Raw genomic sequence first — 13,305 nt, 5'->3', positions numbered from 1 at the left:
GTTTCTTCGTGTCTCTCTCTTTCTACTGAAGACACTGGATGAGAAAAGGCTCAACTCCGGTGCTCTTCACTGTCCCCTCCCATTCTCTTTAAAATCTGTTTTAATCATCCAAAGTCACGTTTTTAGATCATTACAAGCAGCTAAGCTGAGAAGCTAAGCTACGAGCTAAGCTAACAGGCCAACCTCGGGGTAAAACCTCTGTCTTGTCAAAGCTCCAAAATTCACGGTTGCAACCCGTGCCTTCATCTAAAAAGTTGTTTTTCTCTGCAAAAAGAAGCTGAGAACTTGTTTACTGATTTTTATTAAAAGTTTTCTGTTAAATGTTATGCTAAAGAACTTAAACCACACCGAACGTCTGCCATTTTGATAACGGGAAAACAGAAATGAGAGACAGCCCATGTCACATCAAGGGGCCTCCCTCCCATTTTTCTTAAAGAGACACGTTGCTCGCTCCCTCACTATCCATCCTTCAGTTCAAACAGTCTTATACTACTATCCAGTAGTCAAAAAAGGTATTGCACACAAAAATTTACCAACATTTCTTCTCAAATTTGACAATAATTACAAATTATTGTCAAATTTCAAACAATATTATAATTTTTCACAATAATTTCTGAGACAATTAATCGCCCAGCAAAATGTGTTATCGTGACAGGCCTACTGTTCAGTCTGTGAAGGAAACTTCAATTAAGATTTTCATCAAAACTGTACTTTTACATAAAATGTTAAACCTTTTGAACTTGAAGTTTCTCGTCTGTCCTGTGGCAGCATTTTGTGACATATTAAAACATTATTTATTTATTCATTCATTGGAAGAGAAAACAACTGAGACCGATCTGATGTTCTCTGAGTGCAACATATCTAATTATTATTTTGTATTGAACTTTTCTCACTGTATCCATGCAGGCGAAGCAGAAGTATGAAAAGGAAGAGAGGAAGAAGGAGCTGAAGAGGCTGAGAGGGGAGGACACATGGATTCTCCCCGAAGTCAACCAAAAACTGCAGCAGATGCAGGAAGTAAGTTTCACCTTTTCACCTTAAGCACTGAAAAGTGTACTTAGGCATTCATGACGACATAATTAAAAATGAAATTTCAGCATTAGAAAATAATTTAAACAAACTTTTTAAACTAAAAATGTAATAAAGTGATAAAAGTATTTTTCATATCACGATATGTATTGTGATGGTTGGCAGTAACGATATACATCATGATATGTTTTTGGTATAAAACTTGCTATAAGAATGAAAAAACAATGCATAGGGTGTCCTTTTACCAGCATTTATTTTGAAAACTGCTATACCACAAAATAATCTCAATCAAGAAGATACCACTACCAGGTCCAGAGAGTTGTTAAATAAAAAAATAAATCGAGTATTAGGCTTCTTTCTTGTAGTGCAAAACAATGCAAAATATATCAAATGTAATTTTATCCATATGTTTTAAACAAAACAATATGTTGTTAACTCTTAACAGTTTGCAGTCGTCTCACTTAAGAAATGAACATCACACTGCACAGTGCACACTGAAAACACTTCACAAAATTCAAATTCAAGGTTGAATTGAACTCAGGACCTTCTTGCAGTGAGGCAACAGTGCTGACCACTGAGCCGTCGTGCTGCCTTCACTTCCCGCCTCAGGCGTACTTCCTCTCAGTCAGCACAGCCGCGGAGGGATGCCTGTGACTCCATGCTGCATCCTCCATGCACACAAAATGTCCCATCTCCTTGCACGAGTTCTTTAAGTTTTATTTGATTTTATTGATCATTTTTACTGCAACAGTTCAGTGTTCAGTCAAAGTTGTCTGCTGGTGGTGGTGGGGGGGCTTTGTAGGCAGGGCACACGGTTCTGTTGACAGGGTCTCCTTGGATAAAGGTAGGGGAAGCACTGCAGTTGTAGTGAGGAAGTCATTAATACAATGAAAGTCACACCCTCGGCCAGCAGATCCTCAGTAACTGAGAGCAGCGTCTGCAGCCTCTTTCTATATATATATAAAAAAAATTGGAAAAAAAAAATGCCCACAGAGTTCTGAGTGGGGGCAATTCACAAGACGGGGTTTCAGTATGTGGTAGAGTAGAAAAATATCCATTTTTTGTTGGGCACCCATGTCAACGAAACATGGTCTTGGCACTCTGCATTGACTATAAACCAAGTTTCAGTGTTACTCAACAACCTCCAGCTAACTGTCTCTTACTTTAGCACCAAAATACATTGGCTTTAACCCCCATTTACACTAATCTAATCTGCTAATCTGAGGCAGCAATCTAAAGGCCCTGCACCCTACAACCTACAGGAATTTTCATTTTTCATAAAATCCTAGTATCCGACTCTCCTAAAGCTTTTTGTTCTTCTGTGTCTGCAAAGCTTTTGTGACTGCATCGGTTGAACCTTCATAATCTTAGTCTGGGCGTTTAAATGTCACTGCTCTTTGTTTAGTACTTGTTTAGTACTCAGTACTACATGCTTACTGTGTTGCCAGCGTGCTGCTGTCTCATACTTAATGCAGTTTTGTTGTTCCATGCTTCCTCTGGGGTACTCCTTTCTGATCTTTTAGACACCAAGATCTAAAAGAGAAATTAGGACTTTTTGCTTAATTTTGGTGACTAACAAATTAAAGTCCAAGTTTCTTTATTTGTCATTCACACCACATGTGCTACACAGGGTCCCAGTTACGTCCAACAAAAGTATAAATTGTGAAGAAAAACAGTAATAAGATCTAAGATATGAACTAAGAAATATTCTGAACTAAGAATACACTAAGCACTAGTAGTACAAAAACAACACACCGAACAGCAGCACGAACATGAGTCTGTGTGAGCAGATGAGTACAAATGAACACAGCAACATGAAACAGATCAGCAGCAGCATGAAACCGATCAGATCAGCAGCAGCATGAAACAGATCAGCAGCAGCATGAAACAGATCAGCAACAACATGTGATTTTTTTCACAGTGATTATTCTGGTTAGAGATTCATGAGTCTAACAGCCTCAGGGTAGAAGCTGTTCCTCAGTCTAGTGGTTCTACACTTAATGCTCCTCAACCTCCTTCCTGAGGGGAGCGGGGCAAAAAGTGTGTGTGCTGGGTGAGTGGGGTCCTTCATGATGCAGGTGGTCCTCTTCCTGCATCTGGAGGTGTAGATGTCTGTGATGGTGGGGGGGCTGACTCCAACATCTTCTGTGCAGCCTTCACCACTCTCTGCAAAGCTTTTCTTTTTTGTAACTATAACTATAATAACTATAAATATACGTCAAACAGACACCCTACATTCACAGCACCTGACCTTGACAGTCCTGCTCGCTGGCGGTAGGTCCACGTGGAGGTGGCATCCTGTCATTTTTTCAGGCTTGGTCCGGTCAAGCCCCAGGAGTCAACAGTTAGGCTCTCACCGTCGAGGCAACCCTCCCCCCATGCCTGGCTCAAGAGAGGTTTTCTAATTGGCTTGTTTCATCCTTCAAGGATTTGAATCACTCTTAGTCTGACCCCCCTACCAAGGCCTGTTTGCTGTGGATGACCTTACCAGGGCTGATGTCCCAGGCAGTATAGACCACAGGATCACCGTGTTACTCAAATCCCTCCACCATGTTAAGGTGGCGATTCTGTTAAGGGTTCAACCTTACAGATAGGATGAGGAACTCAGTCCCCCAGTAGAGCTGCTGCTCTTTGAAAGGAGTCAGTTGAGGTGGTTTGGTCATGTGATTAGGATGCCTCCTGGACACCTCCCTTGAGGTTTTCCAGGCCCTTCCCACTGGTGGGAGGCTCCGGGGTAGACCCAGAACTCGCTGAAGGCATTGTGTATTTTCTTTGGGCTGGGAACGTCTTGGGGGTCCCCCAGGACGAGCTGGAAAGTGTTGCGGAGGAGAGGGGTGTCTGGGTTTCTCTCCTGGTCCTTTTGTCTCCATGACCTGACTATGGATGAGCAGTTAAAGATGTTGATAGAGATATACTGTACAACAAACTGACAGTAATGACAAATTAATGGGTTAAATACAATTTGCTAAATTCAACAGGAGGGATCTGCGAGGAAAAAGAAGAAGGAGAAAAAATCCAAAAAGAAAAAGGAGAAGAAGAAAATCAAGAAAGAAAAGATGACAGAAGTAGGAGCTGGCTCGAGTGACAGTTCACAGGTAGACCGTGTCCCACTGCATGGCACACACAACACACACACCTGGAGAAAGTCAGTAACAATTACTGTGTAAAGTTACATGAAAGTGAGCCCCTGTTAATTTATGATTATGTAAAATTAGTCGACAAGTTTCTTGGTAGTAGAGTTGAGAATTGTTTACACTGAAGTGTATTAAAAACGTAATTAATCAAGAGTATATATAACATCAGATCTGTGTCTCTGTACTAATCTTTTGATCATCCATTGTCTCATTGTGTCTCTGTGTTGGATCTGTCTGTATCAGGACTCAGAAGACGAGTGGGTTGAGGCTCAGACTCAGCCTGCAAAAGCCTGGCAGGTTACAGAGCAATCTAAGACTTCAGAGAGCAGCTCCAGCCCAGCCCAGAGCGTCCAGGTCAGAGGGGGACCGTGCCCCACAGAGTCCATCGAACTCTTTGGTGCCACATTCACTATAAACATTTCACTGTTCCTGAGAAAGTGCCACATTTAAAATATTTTAAAGATGTGTTGTGCTTAAATATGTCTATTGGTTTCCAGTCATTTCTCTCGTTGTTTTTGTCCCTTAGAGAGACGAGTGGATGACCTTTGACTTCCTGGCTATGAAAACCACATCCACTGCAGCGAGACGAGCTGAGAAAGATCGACAGAAGGAGGCAGAGAGAGAGAAGGCTCAGGCTATTGAGCAGGTGTGTGTGCTTTTTCTTTCACTGTTGTTTCTGTTCTGCTGTCTGACTGGGAGGGGTGAACATAAAACCATCTGTGTAAGAAGGAGATGAGGAGAGATCATGTTGTTTTGTCATTAAACAAAAGGAACTGTTAATGGACATCAGCATATTGTGGTTTGTTTTGATTTTCTGTCCTCAGGGTGTTTTTGTGTTATTTACAGAGTTTTAATGAATATGAATGTTACTCTTAGGCTGGTTTGCACAAACTGGAGCTGAACCCTTACTGGAAAGATGGAGGAACTGGTTTGCCCCCAGAAGAAACCGCTCAAACTGCAGTAAAAAAAGGTAAAAATCATCCATCATCACCATCAAGGCATTTTTGTAGAAAGCAGAATATGAAAATAGTATTGCTTTTATTTTTATTTTTAGCACATCTAAATTATTTATCAAATTTTTATAATTTTAGTTTTTTAGAAAAACCTGTTGTAGAACAGCTAAAACTAAAACTCACTGTGAAAATCACTTTGGAAAAAAACCCAAACAAACTGAAAATCACTGTAAAGCCACTTGGTTGTTGATAAGTGCTGCTGACTATCCATGCTGCTGATCTTATGCTGCTGATTTACTTCATGTTGCTCTGCTCATTAGTCCTCATCTGCTCACACAGACTCATGTTCGTGCTGCTGTTGTTTTGGTGCATTGTTTTTGTTCTATTAGTGCAGTGTATTCTTAGTCTTGTGTATTCTTAGTTTAGTGAATGTAGTATATTCTTAGTTCATGACTCGGATCTTACTAATGTTTTTCTTTACAATTTGTATTTTTGTTTTAATGTAACTGGGACCCTGTGTACATAGTTTTGTTCCACCTCATGTATCACGTGTGGTGTGTATGACAAATAAATCTTTCCGACTCTGACTAAAAACTGTATGAGCTCTGACACTATTGCTCATGTTGCACAATGGTCCCGACCGAGTCCAAATCAGGATGAAAAACGTCAGAGTGAGCTCTGGGGAAGACCCCGGACCTCCAAGCAACACCTCCTCGCTCCAGAGGCTTCATGGACCAGCAAGCAGCACTCAGATTGACCCATGAGACTGGAAGTTCGGTTCTGGTCCAATTCCCGGTTGACTCTCTGCATCCACTGAGCGCCGAAGTCACTATGAATAAGGACTGAACGTTTTTGGATCAGATCAAAACTTTCGCTCCATTTCAGCAGAAGGCAACTTTGGCTTCTGGGTAATTTAGTCCTTTTGAGTGGCAATCCAGTGTAGGCTTATTGAGAGAAAACTACAAAAATGGCAGGGCTTGTCCGAAGTTTTTTTTTTCCTGTTAATTTTTTACTGAATCCTGTACTGTCCCAATCACTCGAGTAATATTAAAGGTGACAATCATGTGTCCTGGACAATATTTAGCTTTTTTTTAATTCGTGTCCAGTCTTAATTTGAAAAACCGCGAAAGAGTGAGTCTGCAAAAGTCTAACTGCGAAGTAGCGAGGGACTAGTGTACAGCAAAGCAGATTTGATTCTCCTCCACAACAATAAAACCTGTTGTTTTTGCTTGTGCGTTGTTCGGGGAATTACAAATGTTAATGATAAAAAAATAAGGCCAATGTTTCTGTGGATATTCCTGCCTTTGTGAGGCTGAAGCAGAAATGTCTTGGTTTTGCTACAAGTCTTAAAAATCATCTTGATTTTCATATTTCACCCTAATCGGTGTGCTTTCAGAAAAGGCTTGGGCCTTTGACAGACAGTGGATGGTCTTAAGCCTCACCATGTTCTCTAACTCAAAGAACTCTCCTCTGTCTTGACCACGACCACAAAGTCTTTTGGGTTGGGTCAGAACATTTGTCGTGTTTCGTCTCTGAAGTTGTGCCACCTCTTGTTCTTTGGACTTACATACTAAATTCAGCCGACGTGGTCTTTTTCTTTACTTTTTATGCTAACACTTCAGTACTCTTGTTGTTTCTTGGACCCCTTCTGTGTTTTTGCCAACACTAATCTGTGTTTAGGTTCATATTTTCAGGATTTCATGGCTTCTTTTTCTATCACTGAATTATAGCTTTCATTTACGTTCTCTCCAACTTATCTGCTTTCTTAAATTAAACAATCTGGTTACTGTACTTAAACTAAATTTTGAGATTTTGCCAAAATGAATGAATTAATTTTTTCAATTTTTTTTTTATTTTTTACATGCCATTTTCAAATTATTCCTTTTGTAGAGGAAGTTACTGATATATCCTGTGTACCCTCCAAGTAGCTTGAACTTGTTTTAAATGGGAAAACATCTGGTGGATTAAATACACCGTGATGTGAGACAGAAGAGAAGATATCACTCATTCACTGACGATTCATTAGTCAAAGTGTTTCTATCTGCTGTTAGCTGCAGGTCCTGTGGTGAATGATGGTGGTCTGAGCTGGCTGAGAAAAAGTTATCAGAGGATGAAGGAGCAGGCAGAGAGAGAACAGCGCAGCCTCAGTGATGTTGTAGCAGCGAGATACGGGGTGAGATCTGGATGCACTCACACATTCACATGCTCACTTCAGCTCAAAATATAACAAACGTCACCTCACTGATTCTGAATCATCCAAGATTATCCTCTTTACTCTTCTTTTACAAAACTCAACTTTACTAAATCATGAACTAGTCCAGATCTATATCATTAAAACGTCTGACCCAAAGCCACATTGGCTGCTAGGTTTTAAAGGATTTTAAAAAATGTTTCAAAATTATTCATCATGTATGGTAATCTGTTTAAAGCAGTGCAGCATTTACAAACTTTATGACCGATGTGGTGAGTCGGCTGACGTATCTGATGGCAGGAGTCTGCAGTCTCTGCAGTTAGAAGCTGGCTCACAGAGAGTTAGAGACTTCTTAACTTGGCATCGCTGTTTCTAAAAAGAGAAACCTGAGAGGGAAGAATTTCATCTTGTGAGGAGTTTAAAACCATTCGGTCTCATATGCTCATTCACAGGATTAAAATGGGCAACATTAATCATCTGTACAAAATGAAACACAAAGCTTTTGAGCAATCCTGTCCTCTAAAAGTTTCCAACCCTGTGAATGATCTGAACCATTTTCATCACTTCTTCTGTTTCTCCTTTAACAGTCGATGGAGGAATTTCAGAAGAGGCTTGCGGATGCTGAGGAAGCTGTTTATGGTCAGAGACGATCAGATAGAGAGCGTTCAGGGAAAGGAGAGGACGAGGGCAGGGAGAGATGGAGGAGAAGAGAGGAGGATTGGCAAGATCGAGATCGGTGGAGGAAAGGTGAAAGAGACTCATCGCCTCGGAGCGCTGAGAGATACTGTGGCAGGAGAGCAGTGGAGAAGGAGCGGCATCGAGGAAGAGAGGAGGATAGGGATGGAGACAGGGACAGGGACAGAGGAAAAGACAGAGAAAATGACAAAGACAAGTCCAGAGAGCTAGAAAGTGACTGGCACAAGGATAAAGACGGGGACAAAGATAAGTTCAGTTCAGCAGCTGCGTCTTCTGGACAGAGCTGGAGTCAACGTTCACGCTCACTAAAAAGCCGTTTCCTCAAAACTTCAGATGACGATGACAGTGCTGGAGGTGGGTTCATCTCAAGGTCTTTGTTGTTAGGTGTCTGAAGAATCACCGTAGAAAAAAACAGCTTCATTAGCTGAGTTTGAATCGTGTTGGCTCTTTAAATTAGAGCCCGACTGATACGGAAATTTTGGCTATCGCCGATAAAGATATTGGGAGGAGAAGGTTAATGCTGATAACCAATATATTGGCTGAACATTTGAGCTTTGTCCACCCTCAAGAATCTAAGTAAACAGCTACTTTTAAACCTGTTTTGACACTTGAAGTCTTGAAACAGTCTTCCTAATGTGTGCTCACATTTTCTGTCCTCCACTATTCACCATAAAGTTATCAAGTGCGTTACAAAAATATAAATTAAACAAAGAAACACATTTCCCCGTTCATTGTTTAAACAATCACATATGGTGAAGGTCTAATTAATGTTGACCACAGCAGGGTTTTTTGTTTTTTATGCAGAAAAGCAAATATTTCAGACAAAGAAAGACAAGACAAAGATAACATTACTAACACTGAGATATTTCACCTCTACGTTAGATTTATTGTGCTGGATAAAGTTTTACAAGCCTGTGCTAGGTTATTTAAATGTTAGCTTGTTGACTTGAGAGGCATGTAGCTAATGGCAACAACTTGGAGGATTGAAGATAATTTATTATTGTTGATTTGTTTTATTTTACAGATCAGTTAAAATAAACGTACAATGCTGTGTTCAGCAAAATACTCTACACAGTATTGCTCGCTGCTTCGGCTGTGCTGAAAGTGAAACTTAAAGTGAACTGCCAGGACTTGAAAGTAGTCCACACACACCCTCTCTTGGATACATTGTATAATTACACCTTTTGTATGTAAGGACACAGTTAATTCCCAGCATTTTAGGGGTGAAAATTTGAAGTGTTTATATCTGTACATAATGGGACAATTAACACAGATACCGATAGATCCCCAAACGTCTATATACGCCTAAAATATTGCCCCTACCAATATATCAGTCGGGCTCTACTTTAAAGTCTGAAAAGGAACAATACTAATCTTTGCAAAATCTGATCTAGTTGAAAATAAGGAACAATAACTATCCAACTTTATCAAAGCTAGTTGTCTTAGCACCTGAGATAATTGTTCTTTGGTTTATGCACAGCACCTCAGCGTCCTGGTCCAGCTCAGACATCCACACGATTCCTGAAACCCAGCTCTGATGATGAGGACCACACCCCAAAGAACAACAGCAACCAAGCCTGGAAGAAAAGCAGTATTTCTGCCCACAAACCCGAACACATGGAAAAAGTGCCACAGGAAAGTCAGAGACCGGCAGAGCGTACTGTAACTGCTCCTCAAGTTGCTGCACCATCGAGGTTTGATAGTTTTTTTATTTAGTTGCTTTGAAAACAAGACTTCCCTGAGTTTGAATATTCCAGTTGTGATAACACGTCAGTGCTATCTGCCTGATCAAACCTGGTTGCACACATTGGTTCAACACCAAACAGTATGCTCCCAAAGGGAACAGTCCCTGCACAATGAATAGCCAGAAATAATTCTGCACAAGTTATTTGTTGTCCCCCGTCGTGGAGCAAAGAGGGGGAATTGGAAAATGCCATCTTTCTGACCCTCTGTGCATGTTTTGAGCACGATAACTTGAAAAATAAGTGAGGTACCGACTTCCTTTCTTACATCTAGGTGAAAGAAAGGTTCCTTTCAAGAATTGGGTTGCCACGTCAAAATCCAAGATGGCTGTCTCCATATACGTATATATGTTTACTTTGTGAGCTTGAAAAATAAGCAAAGTGCCAACTTCCATTTTGGTGTGTAGCTGCGTTTAGGCTTTAGAAATATCACCACTGAAAATTGGGTACCATGTCAAATTCTAAGATGACCATTGGCAAAAATTAATCTATTGGGGGCCAAGGGCACCATTAGCCACCCCCTGGCTCCACCATTACACCTGGTCATGGATAAAATTGTGCCCTCCACTTGCCAGGACCCATCACTTTGCGCTGCTTTGGACAAGCAAAAACCACCTTCCTTTATTCTTCTCCACGGTGTAACTCCTGCCCACTTGAGTATCTTGCACCAAAAACATTGTTTAGATGACAGATGATGTCCAGGTTTTTGAACTTGATCACCTCTAAGGCCTTACAACTCGTAATGTTGTCATAACGCTGCAAAACAGCTGTGGACACTACACACGAACGTCTTCATTTGAACAAAACAGACACTAAAAGGCTCACTTTTTTAATAAAAGCTCACCTGCATAACAAATGAAATGAAAACAATATGTAGGGAGTTGCCTTTGGATAAAAGATAATCCAGACAAGAACAAATCCAGGGTCAAACAGGATTATGATGTTAAGATTAGCACAAAATCAGATCCCAGTGTGAACATACACAATTCTTCTCTGTGTGTAAAATAATTGTTGAAAGCAGTAAAATCTTTCCCACTGACTTCAGTGAACTGTTGTTGAACATGTTTTATTTCTATTCCAGCTCAATCCTTTAACCACTGCTTCCATTTTGTTTTGACACTAACTGAAGAAAGCTACTAGTCCAAAAAAGCTTCATCATACAGATCTAAAATGGATAATGTGCTTTAACTGTGGTCTAATGTTCTGAGGACGTATCTGTGAAGCGTCTCAGTCACGAGTATTCTTCTGTTATTATAAAGCTTTGCTTACAGTTCAAACTTAAGAGATTTCCAAAACACAAATGCAACTAATAAACCCAACTTCCACCCTTTTCCCTTCAAAGTTAAATTTTGTTTATTTTGACATATGTTTTATGCAAAAAAACATCTAAACACAGCTAAGAGGCACTAAGTTGTCGCATTTAGTGTAGTTGCACAGAACTTTTTAACACTGATTCATATGTCTGCAACAAAACCTTACATAATAGTTTTGATCGACATAAATGCACCTTTAAGAATAGACATACATTTTTAAAGAATAAGTAAAATTAAAAAACAAAACACCAATGATCTGAGCAGTGACTGGCCTGAATGACTATCGGCCAGTAGCCCTCACCCTGATAGTTGCTAAATGCTTTGAAAAACTGGTCATGACTCACATCAAAACAACCATCAACATCAACGAGGACCCTCATCAGTATGCATACTGTGAGAACTGTGAGAATCGATCAACAGAGGACGCCATCTCCTCTGTGGTCCACACTGCTCTCACCCACCTGGAGCAGAAGGACTCACGTCCGTATGCTCTTTGTGGACTTCACATCCACCTTCAACACCATGATCCCCCAAACCCTGATGGACAAACTATCCACACTAGGACTAAGCCCCTCCATTTGCAACTGGGTCCTAGACTTAACAAACAGACCACAGCCAGTGAGGATCCACAACTTCTCCTCCTCCACCATAACCCTCAGCACTGGCTCTCCTCAGGGCTGTGTGTTGAGCCCCCTCCTGTTCACTCTGCTCACATATGACTGCACATCTACCCATCCAGGCTGTCATATTTTAAAGTTCGCAGATGATACAGCAGTGGTTGGATGCATCACAAACAATGATGAGTCCAGCTGCAGGCAGGAGGTGGAACATCTGGAGAACTGGTGCAGGAAGAACAACCTTCACATCAATGTGAAGAAGGCGAACATAGAAGGATATGTGGTGGAAGTGGTCTCCAGCTACATGTACTTGGGGGTACATTTGAACAACAACCTCAGCTGAGGCAACAACACCAACCTGATCGAGAAAGCTCATCAGAGACTCTACTTCATCAGGCGGCTGAGACGAGCTGGTAGCTCAGTCCTCACCTCCTTCTACAGGTGTGCAGTGGAGAGCATCCTGTGCTCCAGCATCAACATGTGGCATGGAGGCTGCACAGCTGCAGAAAGAAAAGCTTTGCAGAGAGTGGTGAAGGCTGCACAGAAGATGTCGGAGTCAGTCTCTCCACCATCACAGACATCTACACCTCCAGATGCAGGAAGAGGACCACCTGCATCATGAAGGACCCCACTCACCCAGCACACACACTTTTTGCCCCGCTCCCCTCAGGAAGGAGGTTGAGGAGCATTAAGTGTAGAACCACTAGACTGAGGAACAGCTTCTACCCTGAGGCTGTTGGACTCATGAGTCTCTAACCAGAATAATCACTGAAAAGCCACTTTAATTGGTGACATGTGACTTTATCTGTGCTGCTGATTTCTTGCCTTTAAGCTGCTTTAGTCTTACCCATCTGCTCACAACAGCCTCATGTTCAGGCTGCTGTTTAATACGCCGTATTATATTATATTATTATTGTTTAGTGTATATCTTAGATCCTTGTATACTGTTTCTTTTTTATACTTTATGTTTTTGCTATTTTTGGATGTAACTGGGACCTTGAGTACACAGTTTCGTTCCACCTCATGTACCATATGGGATGCGAATGACAATAAAAAACTTTGAACCTTGAACCTTATGTTCTAGTTCAAGTGTGTTTCATTCTGTACAGGGGTGAACTGTTGTCAGCCAGATGTCAGAGGACCAGAGTTCTGTAGAGTCTCCTGTGTTTTGCCTCATTAGGCTAAGTTGTTTGGGTGAAGTGGCAGTCAGAGCTCCTGCAGCATGAAATGAGCCCACAGCACGGGAGCAGATGGAAAAGATGCTATGAGAAGTTTAATCGCCTAGAACAATGCTGTTTGGGTCGCAGTACCGATCCTCTCAGATGAGGCTGTCAGGTTCGCCAGAAGGAGCACAGTGACTCAAATAGATCATCACAGATAAACAACGAGAGCACGCACAAGCAAACAACTTCACAGTTAAACTTCAGCAAATCAGTTTTCCATTGATGGTGAACTGGGTGGGACAAAATATTACCGGTACAGTAAAATGGACGTTCAGAGAGCAAGTTGTTGGAGAATGGTATTAGACTGACTTAACACCAGTATTATAATGTGGGTGTGAAAGTTTACAACCCAACCAGACAAATACAGACTTTAGTTTAAAGTGTGAAGTTTTACGTTTTCTTTACAA

At 41.1% G+C, this 13,305-nt stretch overlaps 1 protein-coding gene across 1 annotated transcript in view; it reads left to right on the top strand.

Annotated features, from left to right (window-relative positions):
• Positions 1 to 13,305, top strand: part of cwf19l2 (CWF19 like cell cycle control factor 2) — a 34,437-nt gene that overhangs the window by 4,575 nt on the left and 16,557 nt on the right. Inside the window, exons 2-9 of the mRNA XM_037678016.1 lie at positions 907 to 1,017; positions 4,008 to 4,124; positions 4,407 to 4,517; positions 4,690 to 4,809; positions 5,040 to 5,133; positions 7,168 to 7,289; positions 7,895 to 8,357; positions 9,484 to 9,697. Of these exons, the coding sequence (XP_037533944.1) occupies positions 907 to 1,017; positions 4,008 to 4,124; positions 4,407 to 4,517; positions 4,690 to 4,809; positions 5,040 to 5,133; positions 7,168 to 7,289; positions 7,895 to 8,357; positions 9,484 to 9,697 (1,352 nt within the window). The remainder of the gene's footprint in view (positions 1 to 906; positions 1,018 to 4,007; positions 4,125 to 4,406; positions 4,518 to 4,689; positions 4,810 to 5,039; positions 5,134 to 7,167; positions 7,290 to 7,894; positions 8,358 to 9,483; positions 9,698 to 13,305) is intronic.

The sequence above is a fragment of the Nematolebias whitei genome, chromosome 6, assembly GCF_014905685.2.
Source record: "Nematolebias whitei isolate Nwh7 chromosome 6, NemWhi1, whole genome shotgun sequence".
NCBI lineage: Eukaryota > Metazoa > Chordata > Actinopteri > Cyprinodontiformes > Rivulidae > Nematolebias > Nematolebias whitei.
This window is presented reverse-complemented; position numbering and strand designations above follow the sequence as displayed.